The sequence below is a fragment of the Leptosomus discolor genome, chromosome 16 (genome assembly GCF_034619465.1).
Source record: "Leptosomus discolor isolate bLepDis1 chromosome 16, bLepDis1.hap2, whole genome shotgun sequence".
Classification (NCBI taxonomy): domain Eukaryota; kingdom Metazoa; phylum Chordata; class Aves; order Leptosomiformes; family Leptosomidae; genus Leptosomus; species Leptosomus discolor.
Window position 1 is genome coordinate 7,203,079 of NC_141406.1, and position 26,579 is coordinate 7,229,657.

A 26,579-nucleotide genomic window follows, 5' to 3' on the forward strand; every position below is an offset into this window, starting at 1 on the left:
TAAAACTTTTAAGTATTTAAGTGAAGTATTCTAGTTTTGATAATCCTGGGTAATTTCTTTCCTGTGACTAGCTTCACAGAAGCAGCCGTTTTGATTATGACTTGTTTATTCTGGTAATCTTTGAATGTGTGACATTTCATTCTACTAGTATAAAATGTGATTATTACATGCAATTGATCAGTTCAAAATTAAAATTAATGTGATCTTCAAGTCAGCTAACATGCACTATGGGTTTTATTTTCCAGTGTCTGAAACTTGGAGTGACAAAACATGTCTCAGTCAGGTGAAAAAGTAAAGGTAAAGACATGGCTGCATAGCCAAAATTTTGTTTAGAATCTTTTCCACTTCTGAAAATGCTTGTAGTTTTACTGAAGTTATAAAATAGTGAATAAATGATACCTTCTTGCTTCACATGTGTTTCTCAAAAGGAACTCTAGTAGAAACAGAGCTTCCATGTGATTCTAGGAAAAGGCTTTCGGATGTTTGCCAGACATTCAGTGTTTGCTTACACAGTTAGAAGGATGCCTTTGCCTAAGGAAATTTCATTTGACAAACCTTCATTTCTAATGTTTTTGCCTATCTGGGTGGGTTTTAAAAGGATTGTTAGCAGATAACTAATTGCATTTTAAGTGATTTCCCCTCTATCCCCTCCACCCCACTGGAAGTATGTCCTTGTGTAAAAACTGTTCTCATTGTAAACTCATTTGTGCAGAAAACATTTGGTTCCAGCTAGCTCATAGGTCTCTAAATCAAGTGGCTGCAGTTCTTGTTTAGGCTCCTATTAGGTTTTCAGTCAATTGATAACAGATGGTGAAGCAGACCGGCCTTTTTATAGCCCAAATCTCTTTGATAAGTTTTTCAGACGCATTTCTTTTTCCTGCTTTTATGTTAGAAGTTAAACATTGTGAAGATAGGTGAACAGTTTAACAAGCAGAAGATAGATCTCTGTGTGATTGTATCTTGTAATCTTGGCATTACTATACAACGTTCTTGTTTTTCTACATGTGAGTGTATGCATTATTTATTTTTGTAGAGGATAGTAGCAGCAGATACCTAATTGAACAGATATTTTTGACCTCTGGCTTAAAACCTTCAGGATTTTTTAAGATTAATAATAGTGTGTTCTTGCAAGCTTGCAGATCTTTTTTTATCCAAGGAGAGACTTTTGTTTATGTGTAGCTCAAGGTACCAGATTTCTATTTATATCAGTCTGCTTGGTAAATGGGCCTGTTTCAAGGTCTGCCTTGCTATAGCAGCAAAAAATTGTTTCATTCTCTGTTTTACCATGTGCTTTATATACCTCTGCACTTTATTGTATAGAATCAACTGAACTCTGTTTCAACTTTTCGGGGGAAGGAGATCTCATTTATACTCAACTTTTGTTTTCTTGTCAGTTTTCCGACTCAGCAGGCTATGTGGGATTTGCTAATCTGCCCAACCAGGTTCACAGGAAATCTGTGAAGAAGGGCTTTGAATTCACACTGATGGTGGTTGGTAAGTAACTTGTTTAAGTGTTTTTTGACTGTTAAACAACGACAACAAGAATTCTTTCACATAGATGTATATGTCTTCCTACTTAGCAATTGACTGTTTCACAGAAGAAAAAGCTTTGAACCTCTACACGCTCTGTAATTAAATCTCTTGCTATTTTGTCGTGTTTGGTACGAGGGAGTATTTGTAGTGATTAAAGATGATGACTTTGAGCCAACACGACATTCTTGTATCCCTGACTCATCGTCAGATGGTAGGGATAGTTGCTTAATCTTTCGTTGACTCCCATTTCCCCAGCTGAAGGCGTGAATGCACATGGTGATGTCTTGCTGTTGAAATGGTGGTGCTGTTCTTGTGTTTTCTGCTGTTCTATACTGACTCACTCTGGTATAACTAAACTTTTAATTTGCCTGTTCTGTGAAGGATGGAAAGTCCTTTAGGCAAAAGTTATTTTGAGTGACATGTTTGGATTATACTTGCATTGGATCAGTTTAATGCTGTACAAGTGCAAACGGAGTCCATAGTGCTGTCACCTTTTTTTGTAGCAGTTACCTTGGAATTGCATCTTACTAAAAAATGAAAAGGAGAAGAGATGCATAACACCTCCTTCTTATTCTCTATGCTAGGTAGTACCATTTGGGATTATTTGGTGACAGAGCATTCAGCAATGTCTATAAAATAAATGGGTAATGTGTGATAAGTGTAGAGTTTTTTATTTCATGTAGATTGTGATGATCAATGCAGGTAACTTCTCCATCTCTAAGATTAGGTTAGTAGCATCTAAAATAACATGGCCAGTTGTTCTAAACACTGACTACTTTGATTCCTTGGGTTGGGAAAAAAGTGACTTTTTGACATTCAGATTTAGCAATTGCATTTGCAGTTTTAACTTTATTAACTTTGATATAGGACAAAATTTGTATGACCTGAAGTTCTAGAATTATGGAACTTCTTAGGTGAATTTTGAACAATTTTCTTATGATGTTATGTTTCACGGGATGTATGTATCTCAACTATAAGGGTGCAAAGCTCAGCTGTTGGTTTGGGATTGCTTTATTCATTCTCCCTCCTAAGTGTTCCAAGTTCAATTTCTAGCTTAGGAAAACCGTAGAGCTCTCAAATTTCCATCAGGAGAGTTACAGCTCCTGATTTTGTAAGTTTAAGTGGAAAAAAAAACCAAAAACAAAAACAACAAACAACTCTTTTGTTTCTCTGAAGTAACCTAATTATCTCTAGATCTATAGTCAGTGCTGTATGACCTTTCAGCTTTTATTATGAAATCTATTACAGTAAACTTAGCATTTTCATGTAGCATTTATAAAAACACTAGAGGCTTGTTTTTCCTGTGTTTTTTGAAGTGCTTAGCTGAACCTTTGATGTTTTTATCTCAAAAACTAGGGTGGATCCTGATGAACAAATTATTTTTCCTCCATAATGTGGGCCTGGGGAAAGAGGAGGTGCTTTAAAAAGCCTGGAGTAAAAGGTGTATATGCTTAATAACTGAATTATTTTGTTTGTAGGAGAGTCTGGCTTGGGAAAATCCACTTTAATTAACAGTCTCTTCCTGACTGATCTTTATCCAGAACGTTATATTCCTGGAGCTGCAGGTAAATGTGGCTTTGCAGTTCCTTCAGCACATACCCTATGAAATTTCATGTTCTTTCAATTAACATTGCTTCATTCTGATGATAATTTCACCCATGAGATCCTTTCTTGATGCTGTCTAGATGTATTTTAATCCTCCAAATCATCTTTTTTTGAGCTGTCACTTTCTCATTTATATTTCTTTTCAAAGACTCAGCTTTCGTTGTTTCTTTATCAATATTTATTAAAAAACGCAACCCCCCAAACTTTTCAGGTGTCAATATACCTAAATGTGGTTTTGCTCTAATCCCCATTTCCTCAAATGTTTTTTGCCTGTAATGCCTTCAATCCCGATTAGAGGTGTAAATACCTTTCGACAAAGAATCTATTTGGCTTCTGAGAATTTTATTTTTGCATATTGTCGTAAGTAAATTCCTTTTTTTTTTTTTTTTTTTTAGTTCATTGCTTCTTCTTTATTTACAAAGATGCGGTGTTAAATTTTGACTAGCTAGCTTGTTTTTTTCTTTAAAATATTTTGTCATGTAGGTTACAGTACACTTCAGATTGCATTTCCTCCTCCATTGCTCCCTCCTGCGGGGGTTTCTGCAGCAATTGATAGTGATAATAACAATCCAAATGTTCCTTTATTTTAGAGAAAATAGAGAGAACAGTTCAAATCGAAGCTTCTACAGTAGAGATAGAGGAACGAGGGGTGAAACTGCGTTTAACAGTAGTTGACACACCAGGATATGGAGATGCCATTAACAGCCAGGACTGGTATGTGTGTAAATACTGCTTTGCTTGATAGTTTGTATCGCATGCAAACGCTGCTCTAGCGTGTCCGTCTCTCTGAACTTGAGCAATCCAGCTGGTGATCTTTGGATAACTTTGTACTAAAAGAAAGCAACAGGTTAATTATTCTTAACATTAATGGAGTGTTATCTTGAATTCATGGTAGAGGTTTTTTTCTGAGTCCTTGCAGTTAAGCACAATTTTCTAAGCACTTTTGCGTTCTGCATGCTCATCTTCATATTTTCAGTGATGTGATTGTTTAGTTCATGTGAGCTTTTAAATCAAGTTTCTCTTACAATTTTTGTTGCCTAAAATACACATCTCTAGTAAAAAAACTGTGTGATTTTGTACAACTTTATGTTTCAATTTTCTGATCACTTTTTAATGTTTTTTAAAAGGTTTGGTTAGTGTTCTCTAGACCGTCTGTGATTCTCCCTCAAAATTAATGGCTTTTCCTCTAGTAAGGTTCTCTGTGACTAACAACTGCAGTCAACTTTTTGTCTCCAGAGCTGCTCTGATAGGGCAGAATTGTGGTGGAGGGAAATTTTTTGTTTGTCTTTTACTTTCTGTGTCTCTGGCCCATCTGGTTTCTATATTTTTTAAGACAGTACTTTTCATTCCCTGTCCTTTATATGTACTACTAGCAATTTGGATAGAACTGCATTTTTTATAATGATAGACTTACTATTTATTAGCGCTCTCTGGCCTAAATACCACTGATAATCTGAAATGGTTGAAATAATTGCAGATACACTGGACAACATATATAATTGCTGTAGCATAAAGATTGTGAAGAAAGAAAATGGTAAAATAGTTATGAAAGAATTGAGCAGTTTGTAACAAAATTAGAATTAATAAGTTTGTTCATAATTTCCAAATTATCGTTGTCATGCACTTTAACTGTGGAAAACTGATCTTGTGATAACTTTTTTCAAATAAAGATGAGCTATGTTAATGTGCTTACTAGGGTGCCTGAATTATTCCAGTGCAACTAAAAGCCAAACTTTGAATTTCCATGTGATTGTCTTAAGAAGTATTATTTATTTTGCTTGGCCATTAATTTTTGTTGACACTTTTTTGTGGTAGTAATCCTAAAGCAAACAAAGTGTCGCTGTGCAGAGAAAGGGAGCATAAAGCTAATGCTGGTTCATTTGAGTATAAGTTAAAGATCAGGAAGGAGGCAAATATCTGATAAAACAAACATTTATAATGCTAATGGAATGTTTTGTAATATTTTCTTGACAGGATGCTTTGTTATCTGGAGCATTCTGAAGAACAGTGTTACCATACATGTTTTTTCTTTTCTTTCTATGGTGTACTGTAGAAACACAGCAAAAGTGAAGGCAGTGAAGTTATACAATATACTAAAGGAAAGTTTGAAAGTGAAGCTGTAGTGGGATTTTTATTTTCCTCCTACTTTTTCTACTTTATTAAGTTAAAAATAATTGAACTTTCTGAGTAACACTCAGGCATCTTTCTGGACTGCAGTGTGGTCTTGCTTATTTTGTGCACTGTTGACTAGAGCTTCCTTCCGCTGGAGCTGAGAGCTCTGCAGCCTGTGTATTGTGTTACATAGAGCTCTTCCTGTTGATTGTGTTCTAATGCCTTTTGTTTATTCTCTTAAGATGTTTCTTAGAGACCTACGTGTTCAGATTTTTCCTCTTTCTTTCTGGAGGCTTGCTAAATAGAGTCATGCCATGGTGATTCAGACCCAGTAGAACACTTTACTGGTTTTACTTAGTTTTCTGTGGCAAATATTAATGAACAAAATACATTATGGGAACAAATAGTACATACATACTACAAAATAAAAGGATGCAGTTAATTTTAATTGTCTCTGTCTAGTCCCATTTCCTTATGTCATACAAAAAGACTTTGTTTAAGCCATGACGAGTGGTTTTTTTGACTAAGTCTGTTAGTCTTTACAGGATGTCATAGGGACTTGGATGGATGGACTCTTTGTTTCAAACTATAGTCAAGACTAACCCAGTGTAACTACTCTTCTTCCTTGTTAGTTCAGAGGAAGCAGCAAGTTCGTGTTCTTGAATTTATATTTGTGTTCAGGAGCACTTGCTGCAGTTACGGTTAACCGGTAGGTGGTGCTGATCTTGGTCCAAGTTTTATAAAGCACCTGTTTTGGGAAAGCTGCAATTTGTGCAGGCTACCTGTTTTTCAGAGTGATGAATTTTACTAAGGTTATTTTTGAACAGAAGTAAATCAAACTGGCATGGTGTCTCTAGGAGGCAGCAATCACTGATCCTGTTTCAAATATCTTTCTCCTGAGTAGATTTCTTAATGGCTTTTGGCTTTTGCGTTGATGAAAGGGCTTAATTTTAGAGTTTGACTTTCAAGGATGGGAGATGGGGTCACTTTTATGTATTTTCTATCACAAAAGAAGTGCTAGTAAGGATTATGTGTTGTCAGGAGTTTGTCCAGTTGGTAGAATAACAATGTTGGACTGGGAAATGAGTTATTGGAGAATGTGTTGTACTAAATCTATAAAGTAGATTATTTTTTGTTTTCCAAATAATGTTGTACTTAAAACAGCCTGTAAGAAAAGGTGGATGCTGACCATAGTTAACCATAGTGATAATTTTTTAGATTTTGTGTGAAGCTTTAGTGCTAGCTGGAGTTCTGTATTCTAGAATCAAACTACACCTAGGAGCGCTCTTGGCATCAGCCTAGGCATGTGTTTGGAGAACAGCAAAACTCTTTACAGTGGGAGGTTTGAAGCACAGAATGGCTTTTCCATGCATAAGGACACTGGGATCACAAGAGAAGCACGACCTTAAAATAACATCTTTCATCAGACAAGAGAAAGGATCTAAGGAGGGGAAGAAAAAAAAAATTGCTTCATGCATAGATTTGGGATCCAATCTAGTATCAAAAAGATGGTTGACAAAAACTACAGGTTAACTTGTTAGATATTGCTGATCATATGCCTCGTTTCATCTTGGTTGCAGTGTCACAGGCTGTTCTTTGATAACTGCTTTCTGGCTGCTGCGAACTTTTTTTTTTTTTTTTTTTTTTTTTTTTTACTGGCTTATGTTAAGCTGTATTTTGTGGTTTTTGGCAGCTTGGTAATATTGTTCATTTTTCCCCAATGGGCTTAAATGCAATGGTTGTGTTGTTTGCTGTTACAATACAGGATGTGCTATCTCCTAAGTAATGATAGCACAGTGGTATGAGCCAGGTGTTTCCCGGAAGTCAGGAGGTACAGGACACTAACGCCGTATTTGTAGGGAAAATCATAGCTGTTAGAGCTAGAAAACTGCACGTAAACTAGTTACATTGCCAGGGAAATGTGTGATAGTTGCTTTCCCATTGTTTGTGCTTTGTTTCTGCCCTAATATTTGTACATCTTCAATCTCATTACCTTTCACCAGCTGAGAGGAGAGTATCTAAAATCATCAGGAACATAAGCCATGTTGTCCTTTTTCAATGTTTAGGTATTAAGATGCTAGTTCTTAAAGACTTGAGCAGCACTAAGGTTGAAACCAAATAAATAACCACGTTTTGCTGTGTCTTCTTCTGTAGTAAGACTTAGAACGGTGCAAATCTTGCAAAGATATAAACGTGTGTGTATATATGTTTTACTATGGATTTGTTCCTCCTAGATCTAAAAGCTTACTGAACTTTGGAAAATCAAAAAAATTCCCTCCAGGATCTCTTCCAACATTCTTGTTACTTTCTTTCATTATCTTCATTACAGCCATGCTGCTCAGGGTTGAACTTCACTGCCTGTCACAGTGTTTGCCATCGTTTTATGTGTTAATTTCCCAGATTATTAGTTCTTTTTTTGTGTTCTCGTGACTGTTTGCTCCTTAAATTTCTCTAGTCAAATTTGTACTTGCTCAACGGCAGAAATACTATTTTTCAAGTTAGTGTTCTGCTTAGTTTCTCCCCAAGTAGGTTAAGGTATGTTCATGACACACAATCATCTGCCTAATCTTATCTTCATCAGTGTGTTCATTTCCCTCCCCTGCAGTACTTAATATAAAGTGTCCTTTTATATTAATGTTGTTTGCAGGTGTCTACATGCTCTGGAATATCTTAAAAAAATCTTCTTAGTAGTGCATTGTGTTTTCTTTTCTCTCTCTAGTCACTGCTTTTTGTATCTGATTAATCTGTGTGATCAAATTTTGTGTTCCTTTACCTCTTTGTAGGGCATATTTTAAATTGCCTTGAACTAAGTAGGAATTATTTTTCTTTGCCAATAGAACAGGATTCTGCAAGGTAACAAAAAAAGCTTAATAAATCATGTGATGCTTTAGTGCATGACTTGCAAATGTATTTGTACTTAATTCAAACAGACTAGAATACTAGAATTTTCATAGGTAACTATAGAAACCTAGCTCTAGGGTCAGGGTTGTAAATCAAGAGGATATCCGGGATATGTCATTTGTCAACTGGTTTAAAAACAGATCCTCGCTCCCTACCCCCAGAAAAAAAAGCAGAAACAGATTGAGGTTCCTGTCTATGTTGTCTCGGCAGAGAGTGCTTTTTTTCCTGAGTTTGCACTTGAACTTTTTATCCAGTGGACACAGTAATGCTTGAAAGTAGCTCTAGGCATAAATAGACACTTGATGGTTGCTATGAAAATATCCTTTTGCATTATCAAAATACTTTTCCTCAATAGTAGACACAATGCTAGGAAGTTGAATTTTTGTAACAGAAGTGTTCTTAATAAAAGTGTGATTTTCCTCCTTCTGTTCTTATCTTTTAATAATTCTTCTTCTATTGTTTTAAAGCTGATCTAAGATGCCTCTCTCTCTCTCCCCCTACCACATACCACAGCTTCAAAACAATTATCCAGTATATTGACAACCAGTTTGAAAGATACCTTCATGATGAGAGCGGTCTAAACAGGCGCCACATTATAGACAACAGAGTCCATTGCTGTTTTTACTTCATCTCTCCCTTTGGGCATGGGTAAGAAAAAGCTCTTGAGCTCTTGTATTTTAGGGCGCCGTGTCTTGTTCATAAGTCTGTTCATTACTTGAACTGGAAACTTAACTTCAACATTAATTGAGTTACTTCCCACCCTGTCAGTTAGCCAATGCAATTAAAATGGTCTTCGGGGATTAATGCTCTCCTCTGCTTTGTCCTCTTTTTGGCATTTAAGACTGTTTTGAAGCAGTCAGTATTACATTGTTTATCACCCAGAAACATAACCACTTATAATATCCAATTTATAGTGACAATTTTAATTGCAATTCAGCCTTTATACAACCAAGCTGATCAGCAAGTGCTCCAACTTAATTTATTCTGGAAATACCATTTATGTAGATACTCAAAATAATTTTTAGTACATTTGGTATGTTGAAAAAACCGAACAAACACCAACCTTTTTTTTTTTTTTTTCCCCCTTCATTTTTTTGTTTTCTACTTGTTGGCAGGCTGAAACCATTAGATGTAGAATTCATGAAGGCTCTTCATGGAAAAGTCAACATTGTCCCTGTGATTGCCAAGGCTGACACACTGACGCTGAAGGAGAGAGAAAGGCTGAAGAGAAGAGTAGGTCTAACACTTGATCGTGAGAACAATGCAACCCATACAATGTTAAAGCCAAATATAAAGTAAATTCAAACTGAAGAGGGGTGAATGATATTGGCCGAGGACCTAATCTTCAGAAAGCATAAATGTGGTTAAGTTGTGGTGGTTGTACCATGGGTGCACTTATTAAGCAAGTTTCCAAACTAAAATCTGTGATAATAACTAAAACACTAATATAGAGGCAGGACAGTCAGGCTAATATATTAGCAGGATGCTTTTTGTAGCTCCATAGTTAACAGAAAAATGTCTGTTGTCTTGTATACGGTTTTTTCCTACTAGGTTATCTGGTTATGTGAAATACCAGGACATACTAAGCATTGCATTGGAGAAAGGCTTTCCAGACAGTGGTACTAAAATAAATCCTTTTGCATTGGAAGATTGAATTATTGTTTTGCCAGACCTTTCTAAGACAGGCCAGCCTCTGCCAAATATGATATTGTAGTGAATTCTTCAGGAATAAAGTACATATTTGTGGTTGTACAAGTCTTTCACCTTAAATCTAATTTCTGTTTAATCTCATCATAGAATAATCTGGCTAATGAATGTAAATATTTAATCTTTCATGGTTTATCCTCTTTGATTCAGAATGACTTCCTGCATCTTCGTAAAGAAAGGAATGGGTAGGTTGTGAGATTGTATTATGCTGAGAGGTTGTTCAGTAAAATTTATTGAGATCAGAAGCTTTTTTCAGGTTCTATTGACACAAATTCAGTTGTAAACTGTGATAGATTTGAACCCTACAAAGCCTGTGAATTTTTACAAGTTTAATAACTTATGTTGTGAGGAGTACAGCGGTAATTAGTAATTGTAAAATGCAATCTCACTTTGCACCAGAGTATGCAAACTTTTTTTTCATGGTAAGATTGTATCTTAATCTTTTATATTGTATCTTAATATCATTTTATGCTACCATGTTTTGATTTTCATGGAGGGCATGAGGTTTTTTGACTGTGGTTCTCTGGCTTCCAATAGTTCTTAAGAATGGTTGTTGGATCTTTATTCCAGTGGCTTTTTTTGTGGGGATATTTTTCTCTTTTCTTGGAGAGAGTACAGCTTTATTTAACTGGGAAAATAGTATAGTTACAATCGTGCTTACAAAATAGCACATTAGATGAGCTCAGTCTAAATTCAGAGGATTTGTTTGGGGGTTTTTTGGATGGACCAGTGCCACAATTGAAGGTACGACCATGGTTTGTATAGGCATGTAAGCAACTACAGCTTGGCAAGGTGAGGTAGTGCTGGCATTGCTGCTTTGTTTGTATAAAGCTCAGTGATGTGAGAAAACTTGCCGAAGAAATGGAGTAAATCCTCTGTATCTGAAGAAGTTTCAAGTGGGGACAGTTGTGACTGTAGGAACCTTGTCTGCAATGTAGATGAACCTTCACTGGAGGGGGGAGAGGTGTTTATACAAAAGTGATCATCTTTATGATGAACTAGATGAAAGGAGGAAGGAAAAGAAGAAAAAGAAAAGGATTTCCTTGAGTTAAAAAGGACCTCTAGATCTTGCTGGGAGAAATTCTGTCCAGGCCCTTGAGCTTTTATTTTGTTCCTCCACAAATGCTATGAGGACATGACAGGTACTATGGGCAAATTGAAGGAACTCGTAGGGAAATAACAAAGCAGAGATGTGACTGCTTATTCTGGTTTTATTGCTTCTTTTTCTGTGGCTGTACTGACAGAGTGAAAGGTTTTTATCTGATAGCAATATTGTTTGTGGAGCTGCTACTTTTTATAAAGAAACTGTATTTGATCTTTCAGCAGTGTATTTCGGGCTCAGTTTTCATAGGTACTTATTTTTTAGTTCATCATTTGATAGCAGAACGATGGTGAAAAGTTCAAAGCAGGCATTAAAGTGGAATGTTAATTATTTGACAATATAATTCACTGGGAATCTGAATGTTCTGCTTTGTCACTTCAAATACATAAAATAAACTGATATAAAATAGGTTTTAGCTACAGTCATCTTTCACAAAAGCAATTCTTGGGTGAAATGAAGAGGAACATACTCCTACCAGGTTTTAATGCTTGATGTAATTGTTTTGGGACTCTTTCTTCTGTGCTCCTTTTATCTGCTGCTTGGTGGGCTCTTTTAGGGTCAAGCATAGTATAGTGCAAATGCTGTTTGACGTTCACTTCTTTGTATTGTTAACACCGGATTTTAGCTGAAACATGGCAGTAGCACAAGCAAACGTATTTTCCAATGTGAACTTGGAATTGCTTATTTTTCAGTACAATTCTGTAAGCGATGTTTGAGGGTTTATGATGCACCTTTATTGCATAAGTGGAGGTGAATCCTGGTTTACATGTCCTGTAAGGAACAGGTTAATTTAAAGGCAACCTCTCTTGATCATATTCAGTGCTAATCCACGTCTGGTTCTTTCTAGTTTGAGCAAAGTTACTTTTAACTAACTAGTCTTTGAAACAGTCTTGACTTACGTATGTGGACACTCCATTTATGCACTGGCTAAATATAACAAGACAAATGGTGCTTATGCTGTAGTCTGAGGGAGTGGTTAGGAAGCAGGTGAACAAGTCTTCATTATTTTTGTACTGCTGGAAAAGGTCACTCTACGAACTGAGTTTATACTAAGTCAAATGTATAATGTGGTTCCAAAGCTTTGAAAGTCTAGCTACTGTATATTGTTCTAACTCAAAGCATCTTGGCTAACAGAATCTCTAATCAAGACTAAGAATCAAAATCCTTCTTTGCTGACGCAGCTTGAAGTCTTTATTTTTTTTAGATGTTTCTGCCATTTGGCCATCAATCTGAAGTAAAATGTTTTTGTTTTGCCACTTTGGACTAAGCAGCAAGATCAGTTTGTGGTGCTTGCAAAGGAAACCCAGCTTGGAGTAATTCCTGTTTGGTCTTTCTGGAATTCAAAGTTATTTTTTAAAACTCTTGAGTGGGAAGAAATGCAAGGCAGTTTCACAAGCTGTGCCATGCAAGGCTGCTAAGGAAACCTGCTCAAAAGAATGACTTCATGAGAGGGGAACTAATATTTTGACTTTTTTTTTAATTTCCCATGGGAAGGCTAATCTTTAGGAACACAGAATCCTCTGAGGCCAATAAAATTCAGATTTGAAGAAGCAAAATGCTGTTTCATTGTTAGGACCATAAAATACAGTTTGTTTTTATTGCAATTCTTTTTCCTTTCAGGAAAGCACTAGGTTTAACAGCTGTAATATATTATTCTAGCACCCCTTGTTGTCGGCTTTCCCGTTATTGTTTCACTTGCATTTTATCTTCAAGATCTCAGCCAGGTTAAATGTGCTTTTTGGTTTTATGCAGCTACTTAAAGACATTGCACTGCAGCACTGCCCCACCTATCCCAGCTGTGCATCTTTTATTGCCATTTGGTGACAATTTAGTTATCTTCCATTTTGCAAAAACAGTAACAAGGTGCATTGATTTAAATGTAATTGTGTGAATGTAAGTGTTAATTGCTTATTGGCAACACTTATTCCCAAATTTATTTATTTATACTTTTTTTTAAACTTTAAATATTGCTCTGTGTGTAGGTGGGAGCTCATAATATTTCATTCAGTGTGTGTGAGTGCGGGGGATGTTTATATACCTGGCAGGAAAATATTGTCATGGGAATAGCTGTGGTTCACACATGGTCGTTCCTCTTCTAATAGTCTGAAGGATTGTTTTATTTCAAACAGCTGTTTAATAATCAAGGTCTGGTTGGACAAGTTTTATTTATATCACAGCTATTAGAGGATTGAGGAACCCAACAGTACTACGAGAAGGCTCATTAAGACCTCTCATCTATTTGAAGTCTGGTTGTATTATCAAGTTAATGTCTAGTTATATGTGTAGTACTGACAGCACAGTCCATATGCAGGCTTTTCTGAATGTTTTTATGAATACCTCAGACCCCCAATTTTGCCCAAACTTAGTCTACTGTAAGAGTTCATTACTGCAGTAGTGCTGCTGCTTGATTCAGGTGCAGGTTGTGGGGTGACAGTTGCAACTCATTAGGGAATACTAGTCTAGGAAGTTTGCACAGTTAACCTTTTTATGCTGAGACATCCAAGATCCCTTTGAAGAGAGTTGTTGTGGGATCTCAGCATTCTTCATGCTCTGCTTATACCACCACACTTTCTGTAGTGAAAGAAAAATCTTGTCAGTGCATTTGATGGGATTTCTAAAAAATATTTTTAATAGTAAGGCAGTAGAAGCATTCTCTTCAGGTCTGAAGAAAGGATTGACTTGTACCACCTTTTGAAACTGCCAGAGGCCTGGAATTATGCTAGCTGCTTACCCCTGCAGTGATTTCATTAGGGAAAGAATGTATACGGGAATACAGGTAGTCTGGGTTTTTATGTTAATCTCAGACATAGTGACAGTAAAGAAAACTGTTTATGGATGGGTTTTCCTCGTAGCTGATTTTGAATAACTTTCTCCAGTTTAAGTCAATAATAAGATTTTGTCCTTACGTTTATTCCCCCAGTACAGCTGCAGATTGTTGTCTGAAGGTCTTGATTGCATCTTGATATGTTTATTTTAAACCTTTATTTCTGTATCACTGCACAAAAATATGCCAGTTAAGGTCGTATGCAAGGAAACATACATTAGAAATGTCACAAGATGCGTTTAGTCAGTGAGTCTGTTTCTCTTTGAGTGGACAGGCAGGTGAGCTGCTGTTCGTATTTAGCCGTTTCTGATTTTGCAGATTGTATCTCAGATAGATTGCAAACAGTTTAATTCAGAGGTAACCTCAGCAAATGTTTTAGCTTTTTAAAGCACCTGTTAGTAAGCTCTTTAAAAGAGAACCTTTGTAGTTAGAAAATCTCAGCAACGTTCATGAATTAATTCTTTTTCAATAGAAAAATAAAATCATTAAAATCCCAGAAGGTCTAGTGTAGACTTCCTTTCTTCATTTTAAGGATGTGATGGATTTCCCACTTAGTATTCCTTTCTTACATCTCAAAACATGTAGATTGCTTGCTGAGTGCTTTTATTATACCTTATACTGTTCTTTCCAGGATATTTGTGGACTTGAAGTTCAGGTCTCTGTTGAATGAAGAAAAAATGAAAAATACGGGTTTTTTTTTCCTTCATAGATAGAACAAAATTAATGCCATGTAAAGTATGTAGGACATAAACTAATTTGGTAGTACATAACTCAAAGCATATGTAATGGCAATTTATGCTAATGATTTTTTTCCAAACATTGTCAAACTGTTTAAAGCAGAAAAACATTCTGAGTTTTTCTAGATGTGACAGACTAGTAAATCAGTTGGATGTATTTTTAACTTAATACCTCTTTAATGAAATAAGAATTGATTAATTCTTCCCTTTTTTAAACTTCAGGTTCTGGATGAGATTTCTGAACATGGCATTAGGATTTATCAGCTCCCTGATGCAGATTCTGATGAAGATGAGGAGTTTAAAGAACAAACCAGAGTTTTAAAGGCAAGTTTCACTCCTAATTTATTATTTTGCTGCAGTAGTTCTTCAAGCCTACAGTATTCTTAAAGGTACTTTATTCCTTTATAACGTGTTGAAAATTCAAGTTTTCTTTGGATGTTGACTCTGAATTATAAACCTTTTTATTCCAGTCTCTGCTTCATCAGAATTCCAAATGTAGTGTGTTGTGACTTTTTCTTTTCTCTTTTAAATGTAAGCAACTCTTCCACAAGAACTGTGATTTGCAGTCTTGTTTTCTGACTCAAATGTTTTAACATGTGAGCAAACAGAGAGAACGTGTGTGTGTTATGGTTACTATACTAATTAACAACTTTTCCTCTTGTTAGAGCAGATAATAAATGTTTTACTAAAGTAATTTCCTCTTTGTGCTGTGATACTTGCAAAGGTGCTTGAAGAATGTATCTGAAATTCTCTCTCTAGCTACTTTAATCTGTATCTGAAGTATGCTTCTGTTGGCTGTCTTCCATGCATGAGGTTGTCAGATGACACATTATGCCCAAACTGTACTTCAACAACAGTCAAGTGTTCCTAAAGCAAAGCATCATTTCCTTTTGACAAACTGATCCTAACAAAACTACAGGTGTTTATGAGAGGCTGCATTGCCTAGAATAGGGTTTGTTGGTTTTCTGATGTGGAAGGATTTTAGTAAAGTGCATTTGTCAGCATTTCTTTTCCTCGTCTCCTGTCTGTTACTTAAAGGTCTTTGTGCTTTTCTTATAAGAAAAACAAATCAAACCACAAAAAAAGTACCCAGTCAAAAATCAAAACAGTAACTTGTTTCGCTCTGTCTCAACTAGGCTAGCATTCCCTTTGCTGTTATTGGATCCAATCAACTTATTGAGGTGAAAGGGAAAAAAATCAGAGGCCGTCTGTATCCCTGGGGAGTTGTTGAAGTTGAAAATCCAGAGCACAATGATTTCCTTAAACTGCGCACAATGCTGGTGTGAGTAATGGTAAAATTATCCCATCTCCTGTGGTGATGTAACTGTTACAATGACAAGACAGTTACAAGAACATGAACTCCTTAATTCAAAACTAGCTCTGATGGTGGTGTAGAGTGACTTTTTAGCCCCCTGCAGCTTGTTTTGCTGCTGTAATCCTCTGATCTCCAACTTTAGAAAGTGTTTTCTATATTTTACATTACCAGATATATGTGAAGTTTTTATGCCTTATGTGAGCTGACTTAGTGGCTTTACGTGTAAATTGAAGTTTTCTTATACTGCAGTGGGTGGGGCAAAAAGGCTTTTAAAATATTACTCAAAGAGATTGATTAAACTGTGAAGAGTATTCTAAAGGTAAAGCTCAGTTTTCTTGGCAGTATAGGAAACCCTATGTTAAATGTGATACCTCGACCCTTTATGGTCTTAGCTGATATGGATATTCTGCCTGCATAGGTTTTAAGTGCTGGTCTTAAGGGGGTTTTTTGTTTGTTTTTTGTTTTGTTTTAATGATGTCTTGCTATTGTTAGAAATTGAATTCCGTTGTGTGTTTCTGGTTTCAATCTCTGCTGGGCAGGGATTGCCCTCTGCTGGTTATTGGTAGCAAGCATTTTTTTCCCTTTTTTTTTTTTTTTGACAATCGGAAATTGTTAGGCAATATCAGCTGTTATGTGAGCCAAGTAGCTCCACCTATTTCTCAATTGCAAGTTATACTTAATAGCACTTAAAAATAAAAAAATACTTTAGGAACTAAAGTATCTTTCTGAAGATCTGTCTTCGCAAGATTCTTAACACTTCAAAGGTGGGTATAAACAACTCCTATAAAGTAATTAGTGAACAAGAGGAGGACAGCGTACTTTGGGTCTTTGAAGAATATTGGTGGGAGGGCGCTTGAGTATGAATTAAAGACTAATAAACGTGAAAGCAGTGTTCTGGCTAGCTTTATGGCAGGCTTGGTCTGTAAGGACTATTTTTCCAGTAAATACATCTGTTGTATAAAACAAAAATAGAAGATAAAAGGCTGGTTTTCTTCCCTTTGACAAGAAGGACAAAGTGTTCAATAGCCCTTTGCATCTTCTAGAACGCACATGCAGGACCTGCAGGAGGTGACCCAAGACTTGCACTACGAGAACTTCCGTTCAGAGAGGCTAAAACGAACTGGCAAGTAAGTACGTGTGTGCCTTTGGGCTCTGCTGCTTGTGAGTATCTTCTTTTTCCGCTTGTCATTGGGCTTGCTCTTCTTCCTAATTGCACCTGTATGTAACAAATTATGTCTTGAGAGATTTCAATCTATGGAGTTTGTGAAATCTGTATGAAACACTCTACTTGAAGAGGAGTAATATCTAGCAAAGTGCCGTGCTTACAAGCAGATGTTCTTGGGTTTGTATCTATTCCCTTTTCTCTATACTTCTAATTGGAATGTGCATAAAGTAGTAGTGGGCCGCAAGGAAGATAGGTTTTTGTTTGGTGGTGTCTACTTGGAAAAAATAAACTCTAGTGGGCACGTTGAAATAGGCCTCAGCCTATCTGATTAGGTAGGATGTGGTGGTGTGTGGGTTTGGTTTTTTTTTTTTTTTTCTTAGTAAGTTTCTGTCCATGGCAACTTAATGCAAAAAGTCTGCGTCTACCAGTGTTGCATCTTTTTTGGTAGCAACTTATTCTTGTCTCCACTTTACTTATTCTTTAAGTATTCAACCAAGCATTTTGATCTTAAAGAAGAAAGAAAATAGCCTACATAGCTTTTTAATGGTTGATTTTTTTTGTACCATGGATAGATAGATAGTGGAGAAAATCTCTTGATTAGATTAAATGGCAAAAAAGCCCCATAGCAGTGAAGAAATTGAATTTTAAGAAACAGAGAGCAAATAACAGGAGTCTATGAGGCAAAGATGATGTTTTACAAAAGGGAAGCATGGGTTTAAGAATTTCCCCTGTGTGGAAGCATGTAGACTTCTTTGTTGTTGTTACATTAGCTGAAATATGAGCCTTGAATATCTTCTTGGAGACTTTTACTTCTGTATTTTATACCATCAATGCATTCTTTTCTTCAATAGGCCTGTTGAAGAAGAAGTGGTAGACAAGGATAGAATCCTCCAGCAGAAAGAGGCTGAGGTAAGAGGGATCTTCTAGAACTGTTGTTCATTAATATAACATGCTATGTTCCAATTTCAGTATTCTACGTCAACTGCTGCCTACAGAGTGTAAGATTGGAGCTATGAAAAATGACAGACCTAATCTGAACATACAAGTTGCCCATACAAAGTGTCTTGTTTGTAGTCGCTTGCGTACTGTAGATGGTAGGCAGCATGTGGCCTCTGGGTTGTAGGCAGGGTATTTATTACTTCCAGTTTGTATGCTAATTTTCCATAAGGATAGTTGCTATTTTTTAAGTATTGAAATGAGTTTATGTTTCTCAGCTACATATGCTGCTTTAAACATAGTATGTTGGGGTAGACTTATAGTCTAATGTCATTTCAGATGTGCATGGCATACTACAAGCATGTTACCAGTAAATTGCTGCTTATGCCTTGTGGCTATGGAGTAGAAAAAGGTTGTTGAATCTTACTACATATTTATGTGTATGGTTTTTCATCTTAATCTTGATTTGCAGCAAAATTAATAGTATTTCTGTTGTACCACTCAACTTAGGGATTTGGTGTTTTCCATCTCTGATTTCTTACTCTGGTTTCAAATTATTACTAGGCCTTTCAACTTACCATTTTTATGCTAAAGTTCTAAAGATTGAGACTTTTAGTCTAGTATTTAAATTCAAGTAGTACACTGCCAATGCTTAGGACTGCTTGCATTGTGAAAACTTAAGTCTTGCTGCCAATTGGAAGACAATGTTGTTTCTGTTTATCATTCTTTTGTCCAATTCAGCTTGGATGCAAGTTCATAAATGCAGAAAAGCATGATTTAAAAGATGAATACATATATGCAGTGATTTGGAGTAAGCAATAAAAAACTACAAGCAGTTTTGTGTGTTTCTGAGGTGAAAGATTCAGACTCCCATACATGGAAATTTTTGAAATATAGTTACTTTGGTCTGTGAATTTCCTTTTTCATTTATAGCATCTATATTTAAAAATAGCTAACCTGGTTAGTTATTGGCTAACCCTGGCATGTTGACATAAATAACAAAAAATTTTCCTAAAAGGAAGTGTAGAAGCTGCTGGTTATCACCGTAACTAGTAGTTAATAATGGAATTACTGGAGTTGCATCGGTATCGCTGTGTAACTCCATTTCAGCAGCCTAAGCACACTTGATGGTCATGCACTTAGGAGAGTGGAACTTCTGCAAGTGTTCTGTACACAAATTAACTGCCTCTCACTTACTGATGTGTATGCAGAGCAGCAGCAGACCATCAACTAATAGCCAGAAATACTAGATGCTTTGAAAATGTCAAGAACATTGTTTGGTAGTGTTTAGGGTATTTTTCTTAGTGCTTCCAAGAATCAGGCAGTAGACTTAGAGAATTTAAGTTGTAACTGTTTCGCCTGTTGTTTGAACAATATGAATTGAACATGTCTAGTAGTCAAGTAGAAACTTGGGTATCCTTGTAGAGCTATTTGTCTTAAGGCTCACATCTGAAAAAATTCCCCTATAACCATTTGCCCTGGAAACTGTTATGTCAGGCACATTATTATATACTGGTCTATTTTGACCACTCTTGTGTGAATGTATAGGTAATATGTATGTAATGTGGGGGGTTTTATATAATATGGCTAAAGGGATGAAGTCTTGAATTTCTGGGAGTAATCATCTCTGAATAACTGCTGCTGAAGTTGCAGAGGATTAGGTTAGAACTTGAAAAAACAAATAGATTTTTAACTTCTGCGTTCTATTGTCCTGAAGAGATCAAGAGGCTTTGCTGAATCTTCTGTAGATAAGCCGGTATGAAATCCCTTCATCTCCATATCATCCCTAAGGTTCAGACTGGGAAAAATCTGGGGAGGAAAGAGGCACAAAGGAAATGGGCTTGCATTCCATGGCCTTTGCAGAGAAAACAAATATCCATTTCCCCTCCTGTTTTGCATTCCCATCAGTAACGGTGCTTGAAGTTCTATTTACAGTTTTGTGAGGTTTATATAACCTTGGAAGGAATGAATGCTTGGGCTAGTGCCAGGATCATCTTTATCAAGGCATCACTTTTGCTAAATGATCTTTTATTATGCCAAAGGTTGTGATCCCCAGTTCAGCAATTTGGAATTCCTAGTCTGTCATTTTGGATTTATTGCTCATTTGCAAGTGATGACCTGTTTTTCTAAGCTGGGAAGTAAAAAGAAGGATAAAGGTATCCATGTTACTTACTGTAAATATGCTGCAGTTCAGATGATATTGACATTGTGGGCACAAACTTTAGAAGGTTTGTAGTGTTGTGCCATACTCTTCCTACTCTGAAAATATTTCATAATAAAAACCTTTCAAAGTTTTGAGAGGCAATACTTAAAAAAAAAAAAAAAAAGAAGTTAAGGCCACGATTACATGAAACAGCAAGGAACGAACTTCCTCTGATTTTACCAGTGAGCTACCCTGAGGCTTTGGGCAAATCCCTTTGCTCCACTGCCTTCAGTCACTTCTTGGTCAGCAGTAGGCTGAATATAGTAGAATTAATTGCAACGTTGAAATTGTTTTCTCTCTGTCCTTTAAGTTTCTGAATATGTTTAACCCTTTGTCAGATGTGAAGAACAACCCTGGTTTAGTATGGGAGTCAGCGGGGACAGCGGGCCATGGCGGGGCTGCCAGGCTGGAGTCCAGCAGCAGCCCTGCGGGTAGGTGAGAGGTGATGAACACTTACACTTAGGTGTGTGGGTAGCTGCCTGGTATTGCAGGTATTCCTGTGTTTTCTTGAAAGATAAGGTGAAAACTTTTATGTGGAGAGACAGCATGACTGCTGCTGAAGGCCTGCAGACCTGAGGGAAATAAAAACAGCTCTAAAGTTTAATTTATGTTGTGGAATGCTACTGCCTAGTGCAGGGGGAAGGAGGCATACTTTATGCAGAATGCTTCAGCCTTCATCTATGAAGTCTCAGTCCTGGGAGAACGTCATGAGAGGAAAACCCTTAGTAAGCAATTAGCAATGCGAATCCCTTGGGAGCTGGAATGAACTACTACTTTTTTTTTTTTTTTTTTGAGTAATTGCCTTTTTTTGTCCTTTTGAGTGGTTCTTTTAAGGAACAATGCTTGCTGCCCAGGTAGTGGGATGGCTGTGGCCATAGCGACTTCTGCTATTTATAATGTCAGTTATGTCCTATGAAAGACATTTCTCTCGATGGTAGCCCCTTTTCCAGTATTGCAACTTTGTCAGGAGTATTTTTCTTGTCTTCAGCTAACAAGATTAGTTGTACTCTTTGGTATTGGAAGTATTTTTAACCAACAGCAACTGTCATGGGAACACTCTGGTGTACTAGAAAATCCACTGTCTACAGTTTTCCATCTTGCGCTATTCTTGCAGCCTCTTCCCTTCTGAACTTTCTTATGTAAAGGCATGGGCAGAAATATCATACTTGGTATGGGGAGGGGAAGTGTGTCAGTGAGAAATAGATACTGTTCATTTTTTGACATTTATTTTCCTGTAGTATCTATATGGTTGTCACTGAAAAACCACTCACCTTATTCAGGCAGGAGTAGTACTTGTTAGTAGTATTCTGGGCAAAACATACTACAGATGAAATCTTGTAGGTAAAGCTAAACTCTGTAACTGTGGTTTCTGTTAATGTGTGGAAGCCATTAGGAAGCTGTATGGTTCACTTCTAACTGTAACCTTAACTCTCATTTTAAATGCTTGTTTCCTTTCTATGTTGCTACAGTAGTTATGTGTAGTCACTACTCAGTAGTTACATGGTAGTCTGAGGCAAATTTTAGTCCTGACATGATAAACTAAGTGGAGTTTATACCAAGGTTAAGTTTACTCTTTTGGTTTCTTGTTATCTATGAATTCACAGGAATTTGTTTATTTTAACAGATTTTCCAACATTGCTCCCTAGCTTCCTTTCCATCACGTGCATTGACCCTATGCTATCATGTTGTAGTATCCTTTCTTTAGGGGATGAATGCAAGTTCCCTGCAGAATATATTAGTGATGCTCTTACAAGTGAGGGGGTTTACTGCTAAGCAAGATCAAAGTCATGGTATGCCCTTGATGGTTGCAATCCTCAACAGAGAAGGGAACACAGATGTTGATATGACATCAGTATCAGTTGTTTGTGTGATCTTTTAAATTCACCTTTATTAAGAGGAAAGATTGTTTCAGTCTAGTAAGGTGAAGACACAAGTTGTTTTTAGCTTATATTGTAATATGTGCGAGTGGTTCTTGTGTCCTGTCCTCTACTTGAAGAGGAATTGTGAAAGAGGCTGACATGGTTACCACTTTGAGTATAATACAGCTTGATTCTTCTTTTTTTAGTTTTAATTTTATACTTGAGCTGACAGGATTCTTATGTGCAAATGGGTTTATCTCCAAGATATTTGTGTGCATTCTCCCTAAGTTCAGTTATTACCTGTTAACTTTAGCCCTCTAGTTATGCAGCCAGGTTTTAGTGTGTGGTAGCTATCATTACTCATAGGTTGTCTGCTAAGAGTACTGTTACTTGCTTAGAGCTCTTGAGAAGCCATAATTTTACAGCAGAAAGCAACCATTCTGGATTGTTTGCATGTCAAATGCGCCACAAAAACAACAACTACAAAATGCTAATGTAGCCCAGGATGCAATGAAAAAGATAGGTGTGCTTGTGTACCTTTTTATTTTTACTTTCTTTACCTTTTTTTTTCCCCAACTTTCCTTACGAAAAGGAAAATTCAATGATGACTTACCTACTAATGGCCATAGGAGACAACAGTGGGCCTGGGTTTTTTTAACAGGCTTTGTGCCTGGAAGTTTTTCTGCTAAACTACACTAAAATAGCTTCAGAAATTTGCCATTATTTAGCTAAGACTTTGACAAGCTTGAGAGGTGGACCCATGCAAACCTGATGAAGTTCAATAAGACCGAGTGCAAGGTCCTGCACGTAGGTCAGGGCAATCCCAAGCACAGATACAGGCTGGGCGAGAAGTGGATCAAGAGCAGCCCTGCAGAAAAGGTCTTGAGGGTGTTGGTTTACAAGAAGCTCAACATGACCTGGCAACGTGCACTTGCAGCCCAGAAAGCCAACTGTATCCTGGGCCTCATCAAAAGAAGTGTGACCAGCTGGTTGAGGGAGGTGATTCTGCCCCTCTGCTCTGCTCTGCTCTGGTGAGACCCCACCTGCAGTGCTGCATCCAGCTCTGAGGCCCTGAACATAAGAAGGGCATGGGCTTGTTGGAGCAAGTCCAGAGGAGGGCCAGGAAGATGATCAGGGGGCTGGAACACCTCCCCTGTGAGCACAGGCTGAGAGAGTTGGGGTTGTTCAGCCTGGAGAAGAGAAGGCTCTGGGGAGACCTTATAGCAGCTTTCCAGTACCTGAAAGGGGGCCTATGGGAAAGGTGGGGAGGGACTGTTGATCAGGGAGTGTGGTGATAGAACAAGGGGTAACAGTTTCAAACTGGAAGAGGGGAGACTTAGATTAGAAGTAAGGAAGAAATTCTTCACTGTGATGGCAGTGAGACACTGGCACAGGTTGCCCAGAGAAGCTGTGGCTGCCCCCTCCCTGGCAGTGTTCAAGGCCAGGCTGGATGGGGCTGGGAGCAACCTGGTCTAGTGGAAGGTGTCCCTGCCCATGGCAGGAGGTTGGAACTTTAAGGTCCTTTCCAACCCAAACCATTCTGTGATAATGGATGAGACTAGCACTCCACCAGTAGATCTCAAAAGCACCACATGAAATGGAAAATGGAAATCTTTCTACAATCTTAATGTTAGAGCAGAGTATGTCTCCTGGTGCTTTTGTCCTACCTTAGGTTTGAGTCATATGCAGCATCTGATTTCTTTCATGGTGTGGGCATATTTTTATCAATTAAGGTTAAGAAAATGCTTTATTTAAGTCTTAAAATATGATGTTGGCTATTAGCAGACTGCTGTGTATGAGCAATCACCATAATACATGTGCAGCAGTATCTTCCCCTGTGATTACTGAATGGTTTCTATTTTGGGAATGTTTCATGGCTCAGCTTGGAGTGTTCTTGGGAAAGCTCAAGTAGGCGAGCTTCCAAAAAGCTAGTTTTATTCTGATGCTAAATCTGCAGAGAGGCAGTTCAAAAGACCAGGTGCCTTACATTTTTACAAATAGATCTTTGAAACTTTTCTCTTTTGTTAGACCATGGAATCAATGCAACTCTAATTTCTGAGACTTACTGCTTTTTTTTTTTTTTTCCCTCCTGCCTGCAGCATTATGCCATCTTTTTGATCAGAAGCTTTTTGTTTTAAGTGCTTAGCAGAAAGATGTAGATGTATATAATAATCATTACAGACTTAGCTGTTTCTCACACTGTTCCTGTGTGAATCTCCTTTTGTCAGAGTATCTATGCTGCAGTCACAGGAACCTCAGTTAGCCTCTACTGAACGCTGTGCTGCTGCAGCAAGAGGATAAGTGTCCGTGTACAAGCCAGCTAGTTCTAGGCAAGCTCTGTTATCTCTGGCTACGCTGCAAGCTCTGCCCTTCAGTTTCTCACTCTTTCACAAATCTGTGTTTGAGGCCAGGCAAGAAAAAGTGATATAGGCACCTGCAGTTAATTTTTCCCTGTTCTGTGTTGTTTCTTTCAGCTTTCTTTTTTTTTAAACTAAACAGCTCAACAATGCATACATGTAGTCAAGCATTTATCAGATTCTTTTGTATTGAATCTGATGGAGTAACTAATATCGCAATAGCTAATGTGGTTGACTGGATGAAAATACAGTATACTTGTTTAAATATAGTAGTGCTTTCTGAGCTGAAGAGTTTTGTTTGGTTTCTTTCCACAGAAAATAAATGAAAGCAATTCTCTAACTACTTTTTCCTAAAGAGGAAAAAGGTGGATATGTTAGAACCTACACAATTATTCTTAGAATATTGAAAACTTGCTATACAAGCTTCATATTATTACATGATCTCCAGTGTGAGATGGACTCTTATTTTATACAATGTGCATGGAAATTGCAGCCTATTTCTCTTCCAGTTTGTAAGATAGGGCAGTTGCAGTTTTGTATGTGGAACTTCCCCACCTGCATCTGGAAGGAAATATGTAGTCATTTGTAAACCAAATTAGAGGTATTTGCATATACATTTTGAAAATCTGTATTAGAGTTTCCTTTTCTTTCTTAGAAACAGGTATTTAAATTAATGTGGGGGGTTTTGGGGGAAAAAAAAGGCATTATCTGTAACTGGCCTTTTATGACATGGAAATTAACTTATGTCATAAGAAAATGTCTTTAAGAAAACAGTTATTTCCAGGAAAAATCGTTGTTTAGATGTAAAAATATTGGTGCTTAATATGTTTAGTCTGTCTTTCCAAATTTTGTAAACATCTTTCTATTTTGCTTTTGAAGTAGTTCTTAAATTCTGTCTGCATGTTATTCGTCTGTTAACTCTGCAAATTTTTAGCAATGGTATCTGGTTAGCCACAAGTTTAGTATTCATACATGATATTATGATTTGAGCACTCGTATCAGAACAACACTGCTTCAGCTCACTCGAGCAGTGTACCTCTGCACACACACAAAGGGTGTGCTTCCTTTCTTGTAGATTAAATGTTAATTCACAGGTCTGCAAGCTTCAAAAGATTTGGATTTTATTACTTGATTTTAATTATAAATATTCTTAGAAATCTTTTGTGAAAATTAAGTGTAATGCATTAAAGAATCTGAGGTGGAAAAAACGAAGTATTCAGTCATGTGAATTAATTTAACATTTCCAGTTTATAAAGAGGCAAATCGGATCTGTGTTCTACCATGGAAGAAAAAGATTTAAAGTTTCCTGGATTTTGGATTCCTCATTAAATTGTTTTAAACATGTGGGTGATTCTCTTACAGCTGCGCCGCATGCAGGAGATGATTGCACAGATGCAAGCCCAAATGAGGATGAAGCCTGGTGATGATTAAGATGCTTAACAGCTGGATGCGTCAGGTATGACTTTTCTGACTTGTTTACTCCTCTTACATAAGATTTTCACAATGATTATTGTTATTTTGCACTCTGGACTTGCTTTTACAGAGTGACGTTCTAGGTAGACTAGAAAAAAAAATCTATGCAGATGTTACCTTTTCTGGCTGTTTTTAAGACCTGTAAATGCTTGTCTTCATTGCCTTATTTTTGGGTCATCCAGCTTTGTTTCTGTTAGCAAAAGCTGCTCAGAAAATTAATTTGACTATGGACTATATATAAACAAAAGTTAGAGTGTTTTCGGGTATGCAGGTTGTTGAATTTATAGCAGTTTTTTCAAAGAACCAAACTAAATTTTAGACAAACTGATTTCATGTACTCCCTTCATGTCATATATGATGTATTAGGTGGGATCTGAGAGAGTGAAGAAAAAAATTCTTGTAGCAGATTTTCATGCTTTTTTCAGAGTGCAGCTCTTCTGGCATAATTTTTCTTTTAAATGCAAGTACAAAAAATAGAAGGATATGAGGAGTCTTGTTGCTTAATACTTCAGTTTAATACTCTAGTTGTGATTGCTGGTCTTCTGGAATGTAAAGCTTGAATAAAATGGATTATATTATCCCTTATGACCTTGTGGCAGCTGCCAACATTCCAAGCCTAAAATAATGAGATTTTTTTTTTTGTTGCCTTTATTTGAACCTTCAGTCTTCCTGTTTATATTTAAAAAAAAAAAAAAAAAATTCTCTGAAGGAATAAACTTATTCAGTGGATTCCTACTTAGGCAGATGTTG

At 36.9% G+C, this 26,579-nt stretch overlaps 1 protein-coding gene across 1 annotated transcript; it reads left to right on the forward strand.

The window, feature by feature from the left end:
* The first annotated feature begins 254 nt into the window (after positions 1 to 254).
* Positions 255 to 25,806, forward strand: LOC104351974 (septin-2). Its single transcript, XM_009958193.2, has 11 exons — positions 255 to 297; positions 1,395 to 1,494; positions 3,012 to 3,098; positions 3,729 to 3,852; positions 8,665 to 8,799; positions 9,267 to 9,384; positions 14,744 to 14,845; positions 15,658 to 15,803; positions 16,880 to 16,963; positions 17,853 to 17,910; positions 25,719 to 25,806. Exons 1-11 carry the CDS (start codon positions 271 to 273, stop codon positions 25,785 to 25,787), a joined length of 1,050 nt encoding a protein of 349 aa, XP_009956495.1. The 5' UTR covers positions 255 to 270; the 3' UTR covers positions 25,788 to 25,806.
* The last annotated feature ends 773 nt before the right edge of the window (positions 25,807 to 26,579 follow it).